At 44.2% G+C, this 25,589-nt stretch overlaps 2 protein-coding genes across 8 annotated transcripts in view; one reads left to right on the top strand and one right to left on the bottom strand.

Annotated features, from left to right (window-relative positions):
• The window catches only part of SLC4A5 (solute carrier family 4 member 5), a 118,626-nt gene extending 107,878 nt beyond the window's left edge, over nucleotides 1–10,748 (top strand). For 5 of the 7 annotated variants that reach the window (XM_041754342.1, XM_041754339.1, XM_041754340.1 and 2 more), the window contains 5 exons: nucleotides 128–196; nucleotides 995–1,168; nucleotides 4,003–4,155; nucleotides 6,861–6,928; nucleotides 8,765–10,748. In XM_041754342.1, the coding sequence (XP_041610276.1) occupies nucleotides 128–196; nucleotides 995–1,168; nucleotides 4,003–4,155; nucleotides 6,861–6,928; nucleotides 8,765–8,930 (630 nt within the window). In that variant the 3' untranslated portion in view covers nucleotides 8,931–10,748. Of the gene's footprint in view, nucleotides 1–127; nucleotides 197–994; nucleotides 1,169–4,002; nucleotides 4,156–5,717; nucleotides 5,803–6,860; nucleotides 6,929–8,764 lie in introns of all 7 variants that reach the window. The other 2 variants (XR_005987717.1, XM_041754345.1) reach the window with 2 other exon arrangements.
• A 141-nt stretch (nucleotides 10,749–10,889) lies between these two features.
• On the bottom strand, nucleotides 10,890–24,791 carry MTHFD2 (methylenetetrahydrofolate dehydrogenase (NADP+ dependent) 2, methenyltetrahydrofolate cyclohydrolase). The gene is made up of 8 exons (XM_041754347.1): nucleotides 24,672–24,791; nucleotides 19,003–19,187; nucleotides 17,723–17,845; nucleotides 17,173–17,325; nucleotides 16,584–16,691; nucleotides 14,857–14,949; nucleotides 14,342–14,467; nucleotides 10,890–12,644 (listed from the first exon to the last, which is right to left on the bottom strand). The coding sequence occupies exons 1-8, from the start codon at nucleotides 24,770–24,772 to the stop codon at nucleotides 12,481–12,483; spliced, it is 1,053 nt and encodes a 350-aa protein (XP_041610281.1). The 5' UTR covers nucleotides 24,773–24,791; the 3' UTR covers nucleotides 10,890–12,480.
• Between the last annotated feature and the right edge of the window lie 798 nt (nucleotides 24,792–25,589).

Genomic DNA, 25,589 nt, shown 5'->3' with positions numbered 1-25,589 from the left:
AAAGCCAAGGCAGACCAGGCGGCCTCTGCGACTTAGCAGACACTGTCATAGGGAACAAGGCAGCCAACAGCCAGCCCTGGGCAGAGCTCTGCCCAGGCCAAAGCTCTGCTTCCGTCTCCCATTTCAGTACATCCCCTTGCCAGTGCTGTACGGAGTCTTCCTCTACATGGGTGTGGCCTCCCTGAATGGCATCCAGGTAAGGTTCTCCGCACCCCACCCCCCACCGGCGACCTGTGGGGAGGCAGCACTCCCTATCTGCTGCCTGATGACCCAAACCCCAAGCGCTTGCTATTCTGGTTCAAGAGAATAATAATGGTGCCAAAGATTCTACCATTTACTGTGTGCGCAGTGGGGATAACCTTACCAGGCACTTCCTAGGTGTTCTGTAATGAAATCTGCGTAAGTAGGTGATGTGATACCTATTTTACCAATGAGGAAACAGGCTCAGGATTTGAAAGTGCGGACTCCAGTGAGCATTTCACTGCATCTCTTCTTCCCTGAGGCGACTCTGGCTGAAGAAAACATTTTGTTTTGTTCTTTATTTACCAGGATTCACCAGGTGTCTTGGATATCTTTGTGTTGCAATTGGTTGCACTCTTTTTTTCTTTTTAACGATTTCATTTATTCATGAGACACACACACACACACACACACACACACACACACACACACACACAGGCTCCATGAAGGGAGCCGGATGCAGGACTCGCTCCCGAGACTGCAGGATCAGGCCCTGGGCCAAAGGCAGGCGCTAAACCACTGAGCCACCCAGGGATCCCCTGGTTGCACTCTTCTTGAACGCAGTGTTCACCTGCGGGGGCTCCAGGGTTGGACCCCCCGGGCAGGGCTCAGGCCTGCTCCCCTCAGAGCTCCCCACGTGTGCTCCTAGACCTCCAGTCCCCTCCTGTGCGCGCTTAGGCCCGGCAGGGGGGGGGGCGGGCCCCCTGGCTCACCGGGCCCCCACCTAGCCCAGTGACCTCACGCTCTCCGCCAGTTCTGGGAGCGCTGCAAGCTCTTCCTAATGCCGGCCAAGCACCAGCCAGACCACGCCTTCCTGCGGCATGTGCCCCTGCGCCGGATCCACCTGTTCACCTTGGTGCAGATCCTCTGCCTGGCGGTGCTCTGGATCCTCAAGTCTACGGTGGCTGCCATCATCTTCCCAGTCATGGTAAGCTGGGCGCGGGCTCCCCATCCTGCTGGGGGGATTGGGCCGGGCAGGTGTCCGCAGAGGGGCCCGCCAGTGTGCGCGGCCTGACTCTCAGGGTCACAGAGGCAAGCCCAGAGCAAGATGTGGGTGCCCACCCCCCGCAGGACGGGCATGGGGTGGGAGGAAGGCTCCCCCAGGGGTAGGCGGGCCCTACAGCCACAGCCGGCTTGCCCACCTCCACCCAGCTCGAGTCCCAGTGCTCAGAGGTGATGGAAAAGCCATCCAGCCTCCCCGCTCTGGGGCAGGAAGGAGACCAAGTCCTCACTGCCAAATTCAAACACCTATACGAAGTATAACTCTTTTCACCATTCAAAAGAACTGAATTTGAAAAGATAAATGGGGAGGGGGGCCGGCGTGTGTGTGGAAGAGAACTAGAATCAGAGAGTAAGAACTGCCTAGTCTGAGGTCATGAACATGAGGTTTGGTGAAGCTGGGAAAAGTATAGGGTGGGGTTTTTTGTCTATTCTTGAAATTTTATGGAAGTTTGAAATTATTCCAAAATAAAAAGGGAAAAGAAAAACGGCCAACAACATGTTGCATCTGGCCTCTAGATAATCCCACTGAAGGGAAGTGGTCCTGGACCCCTGCTGATGGCCGGTGAGGGGCAGTGTCAGAGCCTGTGGGCTCATGGGATGGGGAAGCCCTGAGTGGCCCCCAAAGCCTGAGGGGCTGGACTAGGGGCCAAAGTGAGAACACAGAGGTAGGATTTGAAATGTGCCCACCTAGGATTCTCAAGCCTGGGTGACCACAGAATCACTTGGGAGCTTTTTAAAACTGTGCGCAGGCCTCACCCCAGATCAGTTAAACCAGCATCTCTTGGGGGAAACGCAGGCATTGCTGTTTGTAATAAGTCTGCAGGTGAGCCTAAATGTGCAATCAAGAGTGAGGACCACCTCTCCAGGGAAGGAGAAATAGATCTTCCAACAGGGCCCTCATGGGGTTTAGTGGTAACAAGGGGAAAGGAAATTATAGTCGTGATTAGCATATGTGAGGTGCTGTTTCATTTAGTCCACAGCAGCCTTAAAGTACTCCTCCTAACCCCATTTTACAGGTGAGAAAACAGGCTCAGCAAGGATGAGTGACCCAGCCCACACAACCAGGGGGAGCTGAGCCAAGATCTATACCCTTCCCCTATTAATTTTTTAAAATTTATTCATTCATGAGAAACACACACACACACACACACACACACACAGAGGCAGAGACACGGGCAGAGGGAGAAGGAGGCTCCATGCGGGGAGCCCGATGTGGGACTCGATCCCGGGTCTCTAGGATCACACCCTGGGCTAAAGGCGACGCTAAACCGCTGCGCCACCAGGGCTGCCCTAATTTTTTTTTTTTTAATTTACATGCAGTAAAATTCACTCTGTGGTTCTGCAACTTTTGACAAATGCACAGATCAGTGGTTCTACAACCACAGTCATGATACAGAACAGTTTCGTCATGCCTAAAATCCCCTCATGCCATTTCTTTTCTTTTTTTAGAGAGTGCCAGAGCACACACATGTGCATGGCATGGCAGTGGGGGCAAGTGGCGGAGGGGCAGAGAGAGAATCTTAGGCAGGCTCCCTGCCCTGTGCAAAGCCTGATGGGGGGGCTCGATCTCACGACTTGGGCCGAAATCAGGAGTTGGGCACTTAACCCACTGAGCCACCCAGGCACCCCTCACCCCATGCCATTTCTATGCAGGCAGTGCCTCTTCCCACCTCTGCCCCTAGCAACCACTAATTTGTTTTCAGAGCCAGGATTTTTAAAACCTGGGTCTGTCCAACTCTGAAGCTCTACTTGCTTCTAAGAAGCAGAGTCAGTGAGGAACCAGAGTTAAATCCAGCTGGCTGGTTTTCTCCTTGACCTCATTTAGTGGTGGGTTCTTGGTAGTGAAGGAGCAATATTTATAACTAGCTACTCTGGGCCCATTGAGTTTATTAAAAGGCCGGTATTTAATCCTTCCCCAAAGCACACCCGTTGGTTGCTTCCCTTTAATTTGTGTATGCTGAACAGAACCAAACTTTCTAGACTTTGCAGTTAGAATTCCTGATATCCCAGTACACTGTATTCAGTGTACTTTATACTTGCTTTTTTTTTTATACTTGCTTTTTAAAAAAGATTTTTATTTATTCATGAGAGACAAAGAGAGAGAGAGGCAGGCAGAGACACAGGCAGAGGGAGAAGCAGGCTCCATGCAGGGAGCCCGACATGGAACCCGATCCTGGGACTCCGGGATGACGCCCTGGGCTGAAGGTGGCGCTAAACCGCTGAGCCACCTGGGCTGCCCTACTTTATACTTGTTAACAAAGGGATTGGCAGCTCTCGGAAATGGGGCAGAGGGATATTGGGGCTCAAACTTGATCTCCAATCTAGTCTGGAAGTATCAATGTCTCCAGGGAAGCTTGTTAAGGGTGCAGATTCTCAGGCCCAGACCTGCTGACTTGGAACCTCTGAGGGTAGCACCCAGCAGTGTGTGTTAACAAGCTCTTCAGGTGTTTTGATGGAAGCTCAAGTTAGAGGATCACTGATTTAAAGAATAACTCTAGTTCTGTGGCCTCTGGTCTCTGCCCAGCTCCTTACCTCAGCTGTCACAGTCCCTGTCCCCTGTCACTGATAGGCTTTGCCACTCAGCTGAGGAAAGGCCAGATGAGAGGAACCAAGCTGGACAAGTGGTAAATGATGCTTTGTGGGAGCTCTGAGATGACTCCAAAGACACCAGAAAAAGTCCCTAAACATAGTTGAGGAAGAAAAAACAATGTCTGAGTTTGGGACCTTGAGGCCACGGTTTTCTCTGAACTCTCACCACAGATCCTGGGCCTCATCATCGTTCGAAGACTTCTGGATCTCATCTTCTCCCAGCATGATCTGGCCTGGATTGACAACATCCTCCCAGAGAAGGAGAAGAAGGAGACAGATAAGAAGAAGAGAAGGAAAGGGGCCCATGAGGACAGTGATGAGGAGGTGGGGAGGATGTGAGGCTGAGCTGAGGGAAGATCAGAAGACCCTCCCTCTGCTTCTGCCAGGGCCAGGGGGAGGATGGGCTCTTGGGTGACCAACCGTGATCACCTGGGTCTACTCCAGGATGAGCTGAGGCTTCTGTGTTGGTGGGGGGTGCTGAGAGCTCGTCTGCTTATGTGAATATCCTCAGGGTGGGTCACAGTGAATGAGCCACACCCACTCTTTCCCATTTCTGTGAGCTTCTGGGGCTGTTCTCAACAGCAGTGCAGATCCTTGATGAATTGGCGCAGAAGGCTTGGCTCCATCATGGGGGAGGTTATGAGGACTGGCCTCCAAAGAATGGAGCAGGCCTTGGAGGAAGACTCTAATGGGCACCAGTTAGTAGATTGGACTCCTGGACAGGTGGAAGGACTGGGAACAAGGTTTGCTTGGCCTGCCCCTGGGGTATTAAGGAAGAAGGCAGGGGAGAGGAATATGTCCTCCCTGAAAGGAGAGTGGCTACATCCCCCCAGATGTTAGGGATGACATGCTTGCCCCATCTACCCTTCTTCTCTTATGCTTCCTCCCCATCCCACCCCCAAAACACTCAGGGAGTCAACAGGCAGGAAGCCAGTCCAGAACTTAAAATAAATTACAAAATATTAAGCAGAAAGATCTAGTTCAAATGCTCATTACAGATGATCAGTCCTCCAAAAGGGAAGTGGTTCACCCAAGATGGACATATGGCTAAATGTCTAAAAGGGAATTAAGAGAAGCATTGCTGACTTTGATTCTGATCATTCCCAATATGCTAAGCTGCCCTTGCCATCTAACAACATGCCTGGCTCCCATTTTCCTGGTCTGACCTGAACCCACATCCCTGTATCCACCCTGAACTGTTCTAGTTGATTGTGCCTTTTGCAGATAAAAGCTGTTTATAGGCAAATCCTTGCTGATTGGTGGCAATCAGACCATCTTCTGATGGTAGGGATAGACCAAACCTCCCCTAGTCCTTACTTAATTGCTTTCCTCTTCCAGGTAGGAAGAGGCCCATCACTCATTCACATGTTTTTCATTAATAATTTAGATGGTTTGCAAAGACAGGCCTTGAGAACAAAGAAACTAAGAGTCTAAGTGCCTTTTAAAGACAAATACTTATTCTTTCATTGATTTATTCAATAAATATTTGAGTGGCTACCATGTGCCAAGAACTATTCCAGGGTTGGGGAAAAGCATGATATATTTAGTGGGAAAATGGGATTCAATTTTGCACAAATTCATTTTACACACATCTTTACAGCAACACCAGCTATTGTGTGAGATTCATTCCCAAGAGATTGGTTACTATGACATTTGAAACTGTTCTGATCAAGAATGTTCCTGGAAGAGTTCTGTCTTGGACAGCAGGCTAACTGTGATTGTCCCTCAGTGAGTCCCAGAGTATTTGCAGCAGCCCCTAACTGTTTAGACTTGATATAGAGAGGATGGTGGTTGGCACATCGTGGATACGTGTATTTTCCATCTTGGCAAAAAAGTCAAAGCTGTTGTATTGGTGTTTATCAGCTTTTCCCACTGTTTCTCTCCAGCCCCAGTTCCCTCCTCCCTCAGTTATAAAGATTCCCATGGAAAGTGTCCAATCAGATCCCCAAAATGGTATCCACTGCATTGCCAGTAAGTAAACCACATGGTGTCTCTCCCTTCCTACTTACTACTAATTCTCCACCTCTTCCTCCAAGGAACTTCCATCTTTAACTCAGGGGAACCTAATGGTCTTAGATGCTAGAGGACTCCTGTGGTAGGCAGACTTCAGTGAGAACTGGGCCACAAGGATTCAGATTTCAACTGATGGAATCCCCAAATCAAACCCTGCAGATGCCAGTGATCAAGCTTCACTTCCATTTAGGCAAAGCCCCTCATTCCTTCCTTGCCCCTGGTGCCTCCTGATGCCTGTGGCACACCACCTGGCCCTCTCTTGAACTGTTTCAGACCACACTGATGGAAACATGACACACTGAGCCTCCCATGCTTTCCAGGGGTGGTTGAAAATGTTTGAGGGTTCAAATCCAAGCTGAGTTGTCCCCTTTAGAGACACAGGTAGCACAGCATTTGGATCATAAATTAGTCAGAAGGGAAGGCCTAGTGGTTGGGCTGTGATTCTGTATGAATCACTAGCACATTCCTCCTGCTGAGAGGGATCGGGCATTGCTTAGGAAGATCCTGGGGGATTCTTGGCTGTCTTTACTCCATCCCAGCTTCAGCGCCCTAGCAGAGGACAGTCCTGTCATCAAGACCATAGCCTATCCTGGGAGTAATCAGAAAGATCCCACCTGAGTCCCAGTGTTCCTAATACAGGGCTTGCCACTTTCCTAAAAGACCCAGATTAGGATCCTGCCAGGGCCCTTGAAGGGCTTCCCAGCACACTGTCCATCAGAAGTACCTCTTTTTTTTCTAGTTGCTAACTCTCCTTCCCCCTTCCCATTTGTACACTGCCATCAGCCTTTCTCACTCTTCCCTGGCCCTGTCCATGCCCCACACCCACCTAACCCAGCTAAGAGCCCTCTGGTGAAGGACTAACTGAACCGAAAGCCACCCCTGTGAGTCCCTGATGTCTCTTGTGTAGTGTTGGCCGTGGGGATTAGAGAACAGGAAGAAGAATTGAGGAAAGCACTGGAGAAAAGTCTTCTCCAGTATCATCCACAAACCTGCTCTACTTTTAATTTTCCTGCCAGGAAAAAGATCTTCCAGTTGGAGTTACTCATTCTGATTCTTCCTTCAGTGACTCAGAACTCGACCGAAGGTAATGGCCATGAGGTAGACCCCTTGTGTATGAAATAAGAGACTAAGTAGTGGCCAGGAAGGCAGAGGGACGAAGATTTCCCAGGTTAGCCAGTGTTCAAGAAAAGGCCTTTGCCGGTCCACCTTGGGAGACAGAAGTGGTCAGATCTGATTATTGGTGTCAAGTAACAAATCTGTCCTCTCATGGACATAACATGATTACAATGCACAAAGGTATTCAACTTTAGAAAAGGAAATTACAAAATACTACGTAAAATTGAAAATACTAGGGAAAAAACATAGAATAAAGTAACAGCATGGTTAATTAGCAAAGGTCAGAAAAATATCAAAGATTAAGTGGAATGTATGACTCTTGATCTCGGAGTCATGAATTCAAGCCCCAGCTTGAGCACAGAGATTACTTAAAAAAAAAAAAGAACCAAGAAAGGATTCCAGGCCATTTCCAGGAGCCTTCATGCCAACTGTGATATTTTAGGGTTCTTAATGAGAGGCAGTGAAAAAAGTGGAACAACCTGATAATTGAAAATAAGGACCACTCAAAATGGAAGAGAAATCTAGGTACAAGAAAGTCAGCCTCAGTTATTACTGGTGAAGATGGTAGGGCGCTCCTACCTGGTACCCTGAATTAGACAGGAAACACTGTACTACATCGCATGTGAGTAAAAGCATAGGCTATCCCAAGTCTACAGGCAAATAAGCCTCCAGACTTAGATGCACTCATCCAAGAGATTTTAGAAAACATGCCTGAGATTGAGTTAGAAGTCTTTGCCAGGATGAGAAGAGGGACATCACCATAAGAAGCCTCCCTAAGCAGCAGACCCAAGGCCACTCTAGCCCAGGAATGTCATGTGTTCACATTACATCTCTGCCTGCCTTGTCATTCCACCTCCCCAGTCAGGATTCCTACAAATTACATTGTCACTGATTTTTATTGAAAGGTGTTAGGAGAAAAGCAATCTATCCTGATGTATTTTCATTTTTAAGTAGGCTATACCAAATTGAATCTCTAATTGCCCCAATTTCAGTCCATAGAGAGAAAATTTGGGCCAGGATAGGGCATTTCCATATACAAACATGGGACAAGATCAGAAATTAAGAAAAGTTGGTAATTAGTGATGGCATCTCCCAGCTACATTGGTGTTTTACCAAATCTATGAAAGTAGGTAGAAGCAGAGGCCACTGAACAGGGTCCCGTTTCAGTGAAGTAAAAGGCTCAGCAACATGATCTAGTTTAACAAAGATTAAGCATCCATGACCTATCAGGCATGACATTCAATTCCTGGGGATATAGAAAGACAGGTCTATGAACAGAGACCTACAGCACTGTGAACCGGAACAATGGAGCACACGTAAGAGAAAGGGCAGTGTCTAAGGGAGGGAGCTGCCTTATCTGGAGAGTCCAAGAACAATAAATAGGAACCTCCCAACTATACAGAGTAAAGACAAAAAGTGGGAACACACCTGAAATACCATTTGAAAATGTACACACAGTGAAGACTGCCGGGATGGCTGGCAGTCCAACTAGGGGTAATCAAGAGTCCAAACAGAATTAGGAGCTTGGATTCTCTCTTTCAAACAGTGGGAATCACAGACAGATCTGTGATCCAGAAAGCTCACCTTGGCAGCAAGGTGAAGACCAGGCTGAGACTCCTGGCAAACCTAGCTCAGTAAGCGCAGCTAAAGGCCAAGCGCAGAGGACACTGCTCATTGCCACGGTGTGTGGAGACTTCAGAATCAAAGACAGAAGTACTTGCATTAGAGCTCTGCTCTGGGGGATAGCGTGGAAAACACCACGTGCTAGATAAATCACTCTTCCTTCCCTCTCTTTCTCACGCAGCATCACACTGCACTTCAGAATTTCCTGTCCGGCTTCACCTGCTTTCAACTACTCACAAAGCCCAGTGTTCATGGTGCCACAGGTGAAGATAGAAATGGAGTCAGACTGTGACTTCACAGACGTGGACAGATATGGAAGAGAAACGGATGGCGAGACCACCCTCTGACGCAGCTGGCCCCGGGCCCAGCTTCCTCTTCGTGGGGGAGGACATGGCTGCATCTCACTGTGAGGTCTGGGCCATCTCCCTGAACTCCTCTGAGCCACTTTCCTTATTTGCCAAACAGACGGAGTCATTCCACTTGATAGAAAACTGATCTGTGCGGATGAAACGTACTACTTACATGCAGAGCTGTCTCCTTCTTTCCGGAGTTTGGAAAATAGAAATATTTTACTAACAGAAACGTTATACCTTATTTTAAAATGCAGTCCAGGATAGAAATTCTGTTTCTTGAAATGAAAACAATGCTTGCCTCCCAAAACATAGCTAAGATAAAGGAGGCAATAGTAAATTTTTATTGAAATAAATATCAGTTAGATTTTTCTTTAAAAGCTTAGATTTTAAAGTAGTCTTGAAAAAAAAAAAAACATTAAAATGCGCATACTTCAGTAGACAAAAGCTGGAAAATTTGTTTTGCAACTTGACATGGTAAGAAATGCTTACAAGGCCCTGTCTTCTCTTCCCGTGTTGTACAGTTTTCCAAGGCTCCCATGTCAACTCTGCGCCATCTGCGGGCGCTGTGGGCCCTGTGCCAGCACAGAAGCATGACTGGAGCTTCCCCAGACTGAAAAGCCAGTTCCCAAAGTCTGCTAGTGAAAGAACCAACACATGAGAGTGGGCAAATGTTTTCAAAATAAAATTGTTCTTGTTAAAATGAAACTTCAAGCACATTACATCAACAAACTGATCTCTTAATATCACTGGTTTTTCACATCTTTCACAGAGTAAGACTTCTTTCTACCTTTGGATAGGTCCTTCCTCTAAGTTTTCAATGGTCTTGCTCCCAAAGTCAAACTCCCATCCACATGACCCCTGCTTGTTAGGCAGAGCTAATGTAAAATATCAGATTATAACTTTGTAGTATTAGATTAGTTCTTTAAAGGAAAGATTGGAAGCAAGCCGGGTAGATTAATGACTTAATAAAGAGGCAAACTGTTCTCATGAAACTTAATATCAGTCTATCTTCTATCCCCACTGAATGCCAACTTTGTTTATTTAACACCTACTCTGTGTCTGATAGCCACAACGCATCTGACATTTACTTTGTCTCCGGAACAACTATGGATTTGAATCTTGAGTAAATCACTTTGGTTAGTTACTATATTTACTCAAAATGACCAATGTAGGTGCTTTTTTCTTTATTCTTTACTAATTTTTAAAGACAAATGACATGAGATCATTAACACTTTGGGTACTAGGACAGCTAATTGCCTCTGCGATTCTCAGTGCTTCATACAGTGCCTGGTGCATAGAAAACTCTCGTGTTTATTAAATTCAATTTCAGGGCTCCCTTCCAAGGGATACTGCCAAGAGGTAAAGCTCTAAACCTCTCCCACCTGTACTGATCGCAACAAAAGGACTTAGCTGCTCAACTAATCCAGAACCATCACCTGAACTTAAATATAAATTCTGTATCTTTGGCTACACCAATCCTGGGAAATCTAACAATCTACCCTTAACATTTCAGGTTTAGAACTTGGCTGATTTCCAATAGCACTTTGTCCAAATTAAATGGTAGGAACATTATGGATTCTGGAGTAAATGTGCTTGATTAATCAAACAAGTTGGAAACTATGATGTTAATTTTTTGTTGTTATAAATTGATCACTGTAATTTTCACCCGATATGTCACATTTTGTGTATACATGAACATTTTAATTTTGACAGCTTTTAACAAGTTGACCTATTGTTACTTCTCCATGAAGTAGGTCAGACCTTCTTTCTACTTGTAACTATAACTTGATAAAACTTAATCCTGTCTGCTCATCTTGCTCCATGTTTAATAATTTTGGTTAAGTCAGCAAACGTGGCATATGGACATGAGCTAGTCTTACTTACAAAAACATTGCCAGCAAACTATCATCTTCTTTCATCTTCAGTAAACTATCAAAAGGCAGCTGGTAGAACAAGGAGGAAATCTACTCCCCATTGTTTTTTCTACCTCATGCTGCCTGGAGCAGGAACAGAGGATCTGTCTGCCTGGAAGCCAAAATGCTCAACCCTGGTAGAGAATCGAGAATACACAGGGACCTATCCCAGCCTCAAAATGTGCACAGCAAATACCTTCCAATCTGTCAAATCAAACACACACACATTGAAAAAATAACTATATAGAGAAAAGGGAGCGGGGAGCCTGAAGTGGGGGTGTCAGCAAGCACATCAAGAAGTCCTTTGTAAATCCAACAATGTGTAAATTGAACTGTATGGTTTAGAGAACACCTAGAATAAACCTAAGAAATTTAAATGAATCTTACAGATTAAGCTTCTGGCTTGGCACAGCCTATTAGGATGTCACATTGAAAGCACTGGGCTGGTTTCTCCACAGCACTTTGCATCAGTCTGTTTAAGGCACAGGATTAGTTAGGTATTACCAAATACAGGAATATCGACATCAATTATATCCAATGAGAAAGATTAACTGTAATTAGGTCTCAACTAGGACAGTAGCAGGAAGATACAGTATTTGGAAACTCATTCCACACCAGAGTGTTTTTATTTAAAAAAAAAAAAAAAAAAGTGAAACAAGCACACACAAAAAAACCCTTTTAATCAGAAAGTCTGATTAAATTCAATATGAACTCAAGTTCTCAAAAACCGATTGGACAAAGCCAACAGGTACATCAGAGAAAACCAGGCAGCTGCTGACAAGTCTTTGGTGGAAAAGTTAAGTTGCATACTTATACAAGCTGCCCTAATCCTAATGATTATCAAGCCCAAATTTTGTTTTTCAAAAATAGGTTTCAAGATATCCCAAGGAAACCATACAGACACCACCCAAGGAATACAAAGATATAGCAATGGAGTTTAAGGGTAGAGGAAAAGCCAAATATGACAATATACACAAATCATCTATAAAATAAAATAAGTCTTTCAATCCTAGAGAAAAATGGGGAAGCCTCATGAATGTAACACACATGGAACTACCCTAAATATTTTCCCTACAACTGACTAAGCCACGAAATGACAGCTCAGGACACTATTAACATGTAGTTTTACATACAATATGTATGTAACTTACAGTAAGGTTTTTTTTCCTACTCAATTACCATTTTTTCTTTTTTCTTTTTGCCCTAATTTTCTCTAGCAACATTTTTCCTTTGGTTTGACCAGTTGAACTCAAAAGGTTTGGAACCTAAAGTGAGTATCAACTCTTATTGGAATAGCACTTGGGAAATGCAATCCTAGAAAAGGCAAATTTTAACTGAAGTGGCTTGACAAAGTTAAGCATCTGCTCTCAATGGGACAATGTCCTCCACATTAATCACTAGGTTAATGGCTTCTCTTGGCTGGATCACACAACCCAGCGTGATACTGGTGGGCTCCATGGTGAGAGGTACTACAGAGCTATGTGCACAAACACCCACCCATTTGAGCTTTCAATAAATACAAGGCATTTTAAACCATTTCAGTAAAATAAATAAAAAATATTGCATTTCTATTAGCCTGTTTTGCCTCTTGAACTGGCTTGGAGTGTTGTTCGTGATAAAAGACACAGCAGTTAATTACTTGCTACTCCACGCTCCTTAGGCTTCACTACTTCCCGCTCTTCAAGCCTCAGCACCTTTTTTGCAGCAATAATGGTATTCTTCATCAGCATTGCCACTGTCATGGGACCAACACCCCCAGGGACTGGAGTGATGTAACCAGCTTTCTTTCGGACTCCTACATAGGAACAAGATGTATAGATTGCCTTAATTACAGCAAAGGAAACATATGCATCTTAACATACCATGGAAGAAGCATTCAAAGAAAAAGCAAGAATATATATATATGCACCTTTATAAGCCTCAAATTCATAAAAAAAGTCATATCTGTATTTGCCCAGGAGTAAAGGCTTTTGAACATACTAAAAAAAGAGCATGCATATAGTAAGAGTTGTTCAACGAATGTTTATACATCTAAATAGCTTATAATTTACCATCCATACTTTTCTTCCATATTAAATCAGTTCAAAAAGAAACACCTCAATGGATTAATTTTATGTAAGCTATAATTATAATAATTATTAATATTAATATATTACCAATTAATACCACTTACATATTTTCTTAATTTTACTCTACCTTATTTACTATTTATTTATTATATTTATCTAACTATACTGTTTGCTCAAAGCACCAAGCAAAGTAATTTTCTGGAAAGTGAGAAGTGAGATTTTTTTCTAACCCAGTCTTTTTTTTTTTTTTTTTAATATTTTTATTTATTTATTCATGAGAGACACACACACTTAGAGAGGCAGAGACACAGGCGGAGGGAGAAGCAGGCTCCATGCAGGTAGCCCAATGTGGGACTTGATCTGGGTCTCCAGGATCATGCCCTGGGCTGAAGGCGGCACTTCAACCGCTGAGCCACCAGGGCAGCCCATCTAACCCAATCTTAAGGAAAAATACTTAGACACCTAGGCTTGTGTCTGATTGTTTTATTAGAAATAGAAAGCTAGAAATAGGTTTACCAGCACAAAATTGAGATAAACATGATAGCTTAGGAACTCAAAGGAGAAATCTACTATATTTCAAAATTCAGGAATGTGGCTTATTCCTGGACCATTTTTAACATTTGAGGTTTGTGATCTCTCCTCTTAATGTGAAAAGGATAAATCTATAACACCTTCTAGGAAACTCGATGGTTTTGGAAAGTAACTTCATTAAATTTTCAGACTTATTAAGTGATAAAGTTGTTTTAATTATGAAGTAACCCTAAGAAAAGAACACCTCTCTGAAAAGTTTAGACCTGGTCCCCATAATTTTATAATATAAACAATTAAAATAATTCTAAAAGGACTATAACTTAAGATTTCTCTAAATTCATGTGAAATGTATTTTGAATTACCCGAGTAACAGAAGCTGGTTTTGTTTTGTTTCTTTAAAGTAATTTCTAGGGATGCCTCAGTGGCTCGGTGGTTGAGTGTCTGCCTTTGGCTCAGGGCGTGATCCTGGGATCCCGGGATCAAGTCCCACATCAGGCTCCCTGTGTGGAACCTGCTTCTCCCTCTGTGTCTCTGCCTCTCTCTCTCTCTCTCTGTGTGTGTGTGTGTGTGTGTGTGTGTGTGTCTCATAAATAAATAAATAAATAAATAAATAAATAAATAAATAAAATCTTAAAAATAAAATAAAAATAAAATTCTAGTCATATTTAAAAAGAAAGAAAGAAAAAAGGAAAGAAAGAAAAAGGAAAATAAATTTCTACCTACAATGTAGAGCTCAAACTCACAACCCTGAGATCAAGAGTCACATGCTCCACCAACTGAGCCAGCCAGGTGCCCTCAGAGCAATGTAAGTTAAAAGTAAATAAGCCGTTCTAAATATCCATTAAAGGTAGTATTTACTGATTTTATATTTTAAGAAAATCATACCATTTACCTTCAAAATCCACATCTCCAACTAACTTGGGTTTAGCAGTGATGGGATCTTGAACTCTATTTATTCCCACATCGATGACTGCAGCTCCCTCCTTGATCATATCTGCAGTGATCAGATTTGGAATGCCTGCAAATGAGAGAGGAATGATCACTAGTCCTAAAAGGAAGATTCTCCTGTCCATCTTGTATGATTTCAATTTTTAAGAGACCTGGAAGAACTAATTAGCTTGCCTGATGAAAACCTGTAAAAACCATTAGCCAAGGAACCACTGAAACTTCATACAGTAAACAGACATGCTGGGAGGCTTTTGAAGTAACATTCACCCATCAAGGCGATAGCGGAAAGCCAGAAACCAACGCTGCACGCACTGTTCCCGCCTCATCTTTGTGGGCTACTCACAGCATCACTGCCAGAAGAATGGTGAATGGGTAGCAGTGAGGCAGGCAAGTTCCTTAAGAGATCTATCCTCACCCTTCTGCAGCGAGGCCCTGCCATCCCCTCCCTAGGGTTCTTACCTGCAGCAGAGATCACAATGTCTGCAAGAACTGTATGTTTCTTCAGTTGTTCTTTGGGAGTATATCGATGAGATATTGTAACCGTGGCATCACCTAGGAGGTAAAAAATACATGTCTTAATTTCTGAATCAAAGCTGAGATTGTTTTAGGTCTCAACTAGGCAACCCATTTTAGAAATTCACTGTCTCTGAAGAAGTAATTGACTTAATTCATGTACCATATCTTCTGAACAGCTAAGTATAATTTACTTTTCAATAATACCCAGTTTCTTTTTTAATTTAAATTCAATTAATTAACATAGAGTATATTATTAGTTTCAGAGGTAGGGTTTAGTGATTCATCAGTTGCATATAACACCATACCCATTCCCTCTTCCCCTCCAGTAACCCTGTTTATTTCCTATAGTTAAGGAACTTCCATTTTGCCTCCCTCTATGATTTCATCTTATTTTATTTTTCCCTCTCCTCCCCTATGATCCTCTGTTTTCTTTTTTTAATAATAAATTTCTGTTTTGTTTCTTAAATTTCACGTGAGTGAAATCATATAATTGTCTTTCTCTGATTGACTTGTTTGCTTAGTATAATACCCTCCAGTGCCATCCACATTGTTGCAAATGGTAAGATTTCTTTTTTTTTTTTTGATGGCTGAGTAATATTCCATTGTATGTGTGTATGCATAAAATCACATCTTCTGGGCAGCCCAGGTGGCTCAGCAGTTTAGCATCACCTTCAGCCCAGGGCCTGATCCTGGAGACCCAGGATCAAGTCCCACGTCGGGCTCCCTGCATGGAGCCTGCTTCTCCCTCTGCCTGTGTCTCTGCCTCTCTCTCTCTCTCTCTCTTTCTTCACTCTCTCTCTCTCTGTATCTCATGAATAAATAAAATCTTAAAAAAAACAACAACAACAACAACCTGCATCTTCTTTATCCATTCATTTGTTGATGGACATCTGGACTCTTTCCACAGTTTAGGTATTGTGGACATTGCTGCTATAGACATTGGGGTGCAAGTGCCCCTTTGGATTACTATGTATCTTTTGGGTAGATACTCAGTTTCTTATAGCTTTTATCCTCTCATCCTAGATCTATCCTTTGGAATCATTTATAATTACATTTATTCCTTATCCTATTTAGCAGCCTTTCAAGAATTTTATCTTTCCTAAGCAAAATATCACTAAAATTACTCAAGGTTTAAAAAATAAGCATGTTGAAAGGTATCTAAAAATATATAGTTTTGCCATTATTTCTGATATAATCAGGTAAGGTCATACATCAATCACATGTGATAACTGATTTAGGAGTCTTTTTCTCAGACAAATTATCAGAACCTGACGTAATGATACACTACAGTCTTATCAAGTCAATTCTTTTCAATGGCCTAAGATTATTTTCTATCAAATGACACAGAATGGGATACTTACTTTGAACTGTTTCTTAGTTCAAACTCTCAAAGCCATAATTGAAAATATCTAATTGCCTCTAACCATGCTTACACTCAAAACTCAAATATATTTCTAAGGCACATCCATTTCTGTACTAGTTCCCCAATAAATGAATATAAATAAAGTCTCAGGTGACAGGAGTTCAGCTTCTCCTACGGAAGATTATTCCCCATATATCTGTTAACAAAATTACAACAAACGTGAATACAAAGTTTAACAAACACAGGATACTCTGAAGGTTCGCACATAAGGGAGAAGGAAACACTCCTATGAAAGCCATTTCCTTACCTCCAGGGCGTTCATGTGCCCCATCTGTGTGGAGCAGCATTGCAATGGGCATTCCAACATTTTTTGACCTCCCAGCCACAACCACATTCTTCCCTAGGGTTGGAATGCCTATAAAGAAACATATATTTGTATGAAAAGGAATGCTAGACTATGTTAGAATGAGCACCAAACAAGGAAGGCAGAGGGCCTAGAATGTCAATCTAACTGTGATAAGGAAGGGAGTTTCTAAGCTTGTTGCCTCATCAGTCAAGGGGGCCCATCACTTGCTACACATCCTGAAGGCTAAAAGAACAGGAGACAAAACACCCTGGAAGCTACAAAATTTTATGAGTGTGCACTATCGACACAATGAAACCTTAAGTTTCCTTTACGGAGGCCTCTAGATTAAATAGCAACAAAGTCAATATAGGCAAATAGCCAAAACAGGCAACTGCTGGGAGAGGCAGGCTCTGTGGGCAGGACTGGGGGACATGTGGCCAGAGTGTACACTCTGGGACTATATATGGTCTATTACCACTTGGGAGTACTAACTGCAAGTTAGTACTTTTCATGATACTAACACAGACATACAATTACGGGATATACCTACCAGTTCGCTTAATTATTTCCCAGACACCCCATGGGGTAGCTGGTAACATGGAATACTGGTCCAGACACATTCGCCCTACATTAATTACATGAAAACCATCAACATCCTTGTCAGGAGAAACAGCGTTGCAGACCTTTCTCTCATCGATGTGCTCTGAAAAAGAAATCAGAGCAGCAGCTTGAAGTCACTGTTATGTAGTTAGCGCTGCTTGACACCAGCTTATCTGATTTATCTTGCAAACCCATTCCCCTTCTACCTCCATAATTTACCTCTTAGTCTGCACAGAAGGAACATACACCAGGCAAAGCCAAATGCCAATATCAAAGGCAGTGTCTTCTTATACAACTGCTTTCCTCTGCTGCTATTTTGTATCCATTCCAAATCAAAGAGTAATTAGTATTCTAAGTAGGTCTGTGCATACCTAATAAGATATTCACTCTCTTGAGATTACCTCCCCTTTAAGTCAAATCCACATGAGGCGCTAGGTGTATAAAGTAGCTAAGAATCCTCTCCTCAGAAATCATTCTAAGTGGCAGAGTCCAAAACTCACCTGGAAGAGGCAGCTGAACAAGGAGGCCATCTATATTATCATCATTATTTAGTTTATTGATTAAATTCAATAGTTCATCCTCTGAAATTGAAGCTGGTTTCACAATTGTCTCACTGTTGATTCCTGTAAGAAAATTCCAACGTTAAAATAAATATATATATATATATATATATATCTCAAGGCATTTACTGAGCAACGCTATGTTGCCTGCCATGGCATTCTAACATAGAGGTTCTTCATCACACCAACCCTGGTAGCTAAAAAGTTCCCAAGTCACCTAAAAAAGTAACTTCACAAATATACATGCTAGAGGATGTTGGCTTGATAATTCTCTACATTATTCTACACTATCCTCATGAACCTCTATTTATAGACAAGGAGACTGAGGCTCAGCAAAATTGAAACACAAGCCAGCCAGTGATGAAGGCAATCCTTCCAGTTCCAGAGCCCGTGTTGTTGCTACTGCATAGTGTTTCCTCCCAGCATCTTAAGAAACCACAGCTTGCTATTTTCTAGAGGTTCCAAAGGTTTTTCGATGAAAAGAGCAGGAGGCCTCAATCCTCAGTGATAAAGAACAGAGTATACCATGGACTCACAGCCCAGGCACATGGCCCAGCCACACCAGTGGTTTCACAACCTCTCAGGAAAGAAGGACACCCAGGGCTCACACCACTGACCCACAGAGGAGGAGGAAGAGGCAGAGCCAAGCCTACAACCCTGATCTACCATCACACAGAGTCAGTGGTATAGTGAGACCTAGAACACAAACCTCCCATCACCCAGACCCTCAGCTTCTGCATTCTAAACTCTAACACCGCATGATTTAATTGGCTTTGGACTAAGTTGGTAGAGAAGCTGAAAGCTACTTTCCAGCAGTCAGAGTCTTTTCCTTCAAACCCTAGGACTGTGTTCTAGGCCACATCACTGAGGCCTTCTTAACCAAGTGCTCAAACATCTCAGCCAGACTCTCCTTATTGCTCAAGAAAAGCAGATGTAAACTGTGTTCAAGGTCACTTGTCAAATGTTAAGACTAAAGACAGAATTTAGCTTACAATCCAGGAGACACTGAGAATACCAACCATTTTCTTTCCATCCTAGTTTATAAGCCTTCCAGGCAGAAAGGCCTAACTTCTTTATGACAACATTCTGGATACAGTTCAATCACATCAGCTTCCTCTGCTTGAATCTTCTAATCAGAAAAACGAATCATGAATGACAATGGAGTTTGCCTCAGATAAGCCACAATTTAACAGCAGTCAGGGTCTGAGAGCGACACATACCCACTTCGGCAGCTGCCCTGGTTTTGTTGAGGACATAGGAGTGACTTGCAGGATTCTCACCAACCAGAACCACACTCAGGTGTGGCCGCTTGTTGCCTGATGCCACCCATTCTTCCACCTCCTGCCGCACTTCCTGCTTGATTTGCTGGGCAAGTTTCCTTCCAGAGATGATGACAGCTTCATCTCTGCAGAATGCAACAACAGTCACAAAACCAAATAGCTTAAATTTCTGGGAAAACTAAAAAAGATCAGATTACAAAAAAAAAAAAAAAAAGTTATTAACTACCCCAAACTTAAAGAGTAGATTCAAACACATGGTCCCTAATCTGAGGGACAACAGAAATCTGAAGGGCAGTCTCAAAGTGACAAATCTGTGTCCAGCTACTTGTTCAGAAAGATAACGTTGACTGACATAGTTACTAGCATTACCCTGAAGCTTGAAGAGTTTACGTGAGTGAAGGCTAGTACTTGGCAAAGCTGGGTCTCATATCCAGCTCTCTCTGAATCCAGAGTCCAGGCTCTCACCACTATACCATCCTGCCTCCTGCCCCCTGACAAAAAGATAGACACCCCCCCCCCCCAGTTTCCCACTGTTTTAATTTGCACTGTTTTATTTGACCCGTCACCACTAAGAGGTTAATGGTGTTTCCTATATGCTTATATACCATTTTGTAGTCTGTGTTTTGGACATGTTATTAGCATCTAGTCATATGTTTCAAACCATTTCCCAGTTAAGTCAATTGGCTTTGAGTTTCTGTGATGCTTTCACATATATAAATTATGTCATGCAATTAAACCAATAAACAATATTCTGGACAGGCCAAACCTCAAAATTACCATTGCTCCCCACAGCCCTCCTAGAGAAGACTTTCCCAGTGAGAATAAGGGCTGGCAGGGGACTAGAGGAGGTTCTATCTCATCGGTGGCAGTGTGCCCTGGGGCCCTGGTGGCCACAGACCAGGAGTATCTGACACCAGGGGACGACAATTTCTAGGCAGGCCACTGGTCCAGCTGGTGCAAAAGCTCACTGCAACAGCAGCAGTGGTAGGTAACTAGACTGTAAGAGCTTCTCCCCGAAAGCTCTTCACATTCACACACTCAAACCAGAGGACCTGTTGGTAGGAGAAGCTGAAGAAAGACGTAGAAAAAAGTAGAAACAGGGGATCCCTGGGTGTCTCAGCGGTTTGGCGCCTGCCTTTGGCCCAGGGCACAATCCTGGAGTCCCGGGATTGAGACCCGCGTCAGGCTCCCGGCATGGAGCCTGCTTCTCTCTCCTCCTGTGTCTCTGCCTCTCTCTCTCTCCCTATGTCTATCATAAAATAAATAAATACATCTTTAAAAAAAAGAAAAAGAAAAAAGTAGAAACAGAACAGCGATCATGCTCATAGTAGATGGAGCAAGAGAGGTGGAAACTGCTATTGGAGGGGCAACGAGAAAAGTCAGGGTCTGAAAGAACCTCCAGTTCCGAAAACCATGTTCAGATCTCTGAGAGGCCACTGCTTCCCAACAGGAACTGTTTATGCAGCTCTTCCTGGGTTCTAATGTGGAAGATTCCTGCCTTTCTTATTTCCATACATGTCCTTACAATAAAGTTCCCAATACTTCATGTGTGCTAAGCACCTGCTCCTTAAGCATAAAGGTCTCAGTGGAAACAAGTCTTTCCCTTTAGTTTTCAGTCTCAGTATCAATGAAGGATGCTTCAACCTCAAGACCAATGAGACACATGATTGTCTGAAATATTAAGAAAATTTCCCCTTAGAACACATATCCAATTCTCAGGGATAACACCAAGGTACTGGTTATCTTGTATGGTCAGATAGAATTCATTTTTTAAGATTTTATTTTTAAGTAATCTTTACACCAAGCATGGAGCTCAAGCTGACAACTTTGAGATCAAGAGTAGCACATTCCACCCATTGAGCCAGCCAGGCACCCACGTATGATTCATTTTTAAGACCACTGTTATTTAAAATGGAATTTTAAAGCTTCAACGGTCTTTAAACCTTCCATGCTTCTTTCCATCAAGATTAAATACCTATTTTAAACCAGATTGAAATGTCTTAGATATAAAGGGATAATTTCATATCTAAACCTTATATTAATTTGTATTTATATCTTGGGGGGTAGTAAAAAGATAAAATTTTATAGCAAACCAAGTACTATTACCCAAATTTTATGTAATAACACAAGCATAGCACAAAACAGATAATAGCATTTCACATATGCACATGGTATATAAGGAACTGAAAACATGTTAACATTCGCAAATCTATTTTAGATTTAGAGTTGAAGTGGCTTCATTCAAAGGGCTTTGGATACAAACACCTCTAGCAACATTCCTGGGGAATAGCCCCAGTCCAAAAATGCATTCCCAACCCTGGAATGCTGTAGAATGAAAGATTATTTTAAAAGAGCTTACAACAGGGGATCCCGGGGTGGCTCAGCGGTTTAGCGTCTGCCTTCGGCCCAGGTGTGATCCTGGAGTCCTGGGATCCAGTCCCACATCGGGCTCCCTGCGTGGAGCCTGCTTCTCCCTCTGCCTGTGTCTCTCCTTCTCTCTCTCTCTCTCTCTCTCTGTGTGTGTGTGTGTGTGTCTCAAGAATAAATAAAATCTTTTAAAAATATAAAAAAAAAAAATAAAAGAGCTTACGACAGTGATTTATACTGAGTGAAATAACATAAAGTACAAGGCACATATATTCAAGAAACATTAATTTCTTACTCTCTTTCGTTGGTTAGATTTATACACATGCATATCCTTAATATAATATATATATATTTACTTACACACTCATAAGGATATGTGTGTCTAATTGCATTTTCTTAAAAAGTTCCTTTTAAGGGGCGCCTGAGTGGTTCAGTTAGTTAAGTGTCTGCCTTGGGCTCAAGTCATGATCTCAGGGTTGTGGGATAGACACTACTCACCCCCCATATGGCTACAAGCTGGTTCCCTCTCCCTCTGCTCCCACCCTCCCCACCCCAGCACTCTCTTTCTCTCAAATAAATAATTAAAATCTTTTTTAAAAAATCTGAAAGCAATACACTTAGACAAAACGGTAGCAGCACATTTGAGCTAAGAATGATATACTAAAATTAAGAACACAGGGTTCTGGGAGAGCCCAGTGTTCCAAGTGCCAAAGGCAGGTTCTGGATGTTATGCCAATTAGCTTTTAAAAAGCTGTTAGAGAGCAAAAAGAACCAAAAACAAAGCCACAACACAATGAGTATCTTCTCTAATATAAGGTGTTTTAGCCCTCCTCTACATATACAACTCTGCAAAATGTGAAACACAGTCCTGCCAGTGAGTCATTACCTAATTTCCCATCATCTCTTTTGCCAAAGGGCAGATAAAGCAACTGCTACCCCAAAAGAAACAGAAAAAGAGACTCAGCACAGTCCCACAGGAAATCCAAAATGTATTAACTATACTAGCTAACACTTATGTAGGAATTAAACGCGTTTCACGGATATGTTTAATAATTGATTAAAATTATAAGAGAGAATAAAATAAAATGAATGAATAGACTAGAAAGAAGTTGCAAGGACTGTTCAAATAAAATTAAATCCAACTCAGTAGCATCTTCACTTTTTTAATTCAATAGCTTTTCAAAGCACTGTAATCTTCCATAAAAAATTAATTATCGGGAGTGATAATTAACTGAGCCTGGGTGGCTCAGTCAGTTAAGTGTCTGCTTTTGGTTCAGGTCATGCTCTCAGGGTCTTGGGAACAAATCCTGCATCAGGCTCCCTACTCAGGGAGGAGTCTGCTTCTTCCTCTCCCTCTGCCCCTCCCCCTGCTTGTGCTCTTTCTCTCTGTCTCTGGCTCTGAAATAAATAAAATATTTTTTAAAAATTAATTACCAGGTGCAATTTACAATTCATGAACAGGTTATTCTAGAAAGAGTTCAGTTATCTACTAATTAATGGAACCAGTAATGAGTAAAGAAAGATACAAAGGGGGATGCAACTAATATCTATTAAACATTAGGTATTTTGCTAAGAACTTTACACACATTAGTCTCACTTACCTTAGGCTATTATACTAACTCTGGCATACAAAAGGGGAAAGTGAGGACGGTAGAAAATAAGATTCAAACACAAACAACCCTCTGTCTCCAAAGTTCCATTTTCCCCTACACCCCAGTCTACTATAGCACTAGCTCTCCAACCAGGAGTCTATGTTCCTGAAACCCTCCACCACCACCCCCAAAAGGAATACATGCAGACTCATAAAAGATATTATTGTTTTACATTTCCTGGCCATCAGTGATCAAAGCAATACAGGGAAACCATAAATACCATAATATTGTCTTCAGACATGAGGAAGCCTACTAGTTCATTCAGAAACACAAGTGAAAGGAGGGCATTTGTTACTGGAGAGCGAACAAACTGGTCCAGTTTTCTAGGTGATGAATTAGAGGATCTTTAGAAATCTCTTCAATCATGAAAGCCACAGGCACAGGAGGCCAGAACTCAGGAAGGGAGCTTCGGGGAGGAGAACAGACAGTAACGGGAGATGGGGCCAGGAAGACAGGTCAGGGTCAGAACAAAAGCCCGGGTCTTCTTTCAAGGACACATCAATCCGCAAGCTGTGCTACAACAGCACAGTGGCAATGCTTCTTGTAACATTTTTTTTTTACACAGAATGGAAAGTACACACGTGTTCTAAAGGGAGTTCCACTGGGAGAAAAGACTTACGATGATCCCTGAATTCACACAACCTAGCGCAGCGCCTGGACGAAAGAAGGGGCTGCTGTTGCAAGGCTCAGCCCACTGGCAATGCAAAGGCTCTAAAGATGCGCGAGAGAGTGCGCAGATTTAGGGAGAGAAATCACAGGCCCCCAGAAGGCTCTTCAACCTAGGTTTAAGAATGGGAGTTTGAGGTCTGGAAAAATGAGAAAGGAAAAAAAACAAAAAACAAAAAAACAAAAACCAACAACCTATGACCTCGCTGAGAAAAGGCAATCAGAGCTCTTTTTCTCCTCCTCTCGGGTATTTTTCCCTTCAATTTACTCAGTCCGGCGGTGACTAGCTCCGGGTGGGCCGCATCAAAGCCCTGGAGACCACAGCACATTTATTCCTTGGGAGGGAAAGGGGCCGCTTGAAGAGCAGCGGGAGCTACATCCACCTCCCGAAGGAGGAGGGCAGCGCGGGTAGCGGGCGAGCAAGCCGGCTCGGGGATTTCATCAGACTGCACCAACTCCCCCCGCCGCTAGGATCCCGGCGCGCACTCGGGGCTGCTCCGAGAGCCCTTCGCGGCGCTCGCCCAAGCGCCAGGCAACACGGCCACGGGCGGCCGGCGGGTTCTGGCCGGTCACCTCCGCACGCCGCCGCGTTAGTCTGGGCGTTACCGCGCCCGCCCGCGCCTTCGCTCGCTCCGGGGGCCCCGTCCCGCCCCCGGACTGGCCCGGGAGAGGGCGACGCCCCGGGGTGGCGGAGACCCCTTCCCTCGGAAAGGATGGCTCCGGGCATCCGCCCGCCCGACGGAGCGAGCGCCCGGGTCGCAGGCTGCGGCCGCGCTCGGCTGCCACGTCGCCCCGCCGCCCCGTCGCCGCCCGGGACGGAGATGCTCAGCCGAACGTCCCTCGGCGCCCCCGGGGAGCCGGGCGGCCCCCCACCCGCGGCTCCCCTCGGCTTTCGGCGCCGACCCAGCTCCCGCACCCTCTTACCGAACTACCGAGAGGTGGAAGGGGCGATGGCGGAGGCGGCAGCTCCGCGCCGGCGGGAGGAGCCGGATGGCCAACGTGGACGCGATGGAGACAGCAGCCATCACCCGCGCCGACGTCTGCTCCGGGAGAGAAGCGCGCGCGCGGGCCGCGCGGTTATACCGCCGCCGCGTGGCAGGCCCCGCCTCCCGCCGGCACCCATTGGCCCCTCCCAGCAGGGCCCGGCTTGTGATTGGAGCAGGAGGAGCCAGCCGCGGGGCCCGGGGAGGCTCGGAAGCTTCGGGAGCCCGCAGTGGTTGGCTGAGGAAGGCAAGCCCCTGCCCGACACCGCCCGAGTCACCCAGGCCGGGCCAGCGCCGGCGAGTTTGTTCATTCATTGCTGGAACGAGTGTCGGAGCGCCTGCCGTGTGCCAGGCACCGTAAAATAGGGGACAGAAACACAGGCAGATGGAAGAACGATGGAGTTAGAAAGAAACTGTTTGGCAAAATCATAGTGAAATCATAGTGACGTCCATCATCGATGGATGTCAAAACAACTGGATCAAACTGGATGAGGAACAAGGTGATGAACTTACTGGGTTATGCCAGATCTTGCAAGCAAAAATGCAAGACACTCACTTAAATTTGAATTTTAGACAAATAATTTAGGAGGAAGGGTCATACTTGTATTAGGGTAGCATTGGCTGTATTAGGGCACCTGGGTGGCTCAGGTCGCCATCTCCTGGTCCTGGGATGGTGGAATCTGGATTGAGCCCCACTGCGGGCTCCCTGGCCAGCGAGGAGCCTGCTTCTCCCTCTCCCTCTGCCCCTGCTCCGGCTGTCTCGCGCGCTCACTCCCTCTCTCAAGTAAATTTTTTTGAAAAGACAAAGGATGGTATTCGATGGTCATCTGCAATTAAAAGTAAACTGGGCTTCCTGTAT

The sequence above is a fragment of the Vulpes lagopus genome, chromosome 5 (genome assembly GCF_018345385.1).
Source record: "Vulpes lagopus strain Blue_001 chromosome 5, ASM1834538v1, whole genome shotgun sequence".
Classification (NCBI taxonomy): Eukaryota; Metazoa; Chordata; class Mammalia; order Carnivora; family Canidae; genus Vulpes; species Vulpes lagopus.
The sequence above is the reverse complement of the archived record's forward strand: the minus strand, read 5'-3'. Positions and strand labels throughout refer to the sequence as shown.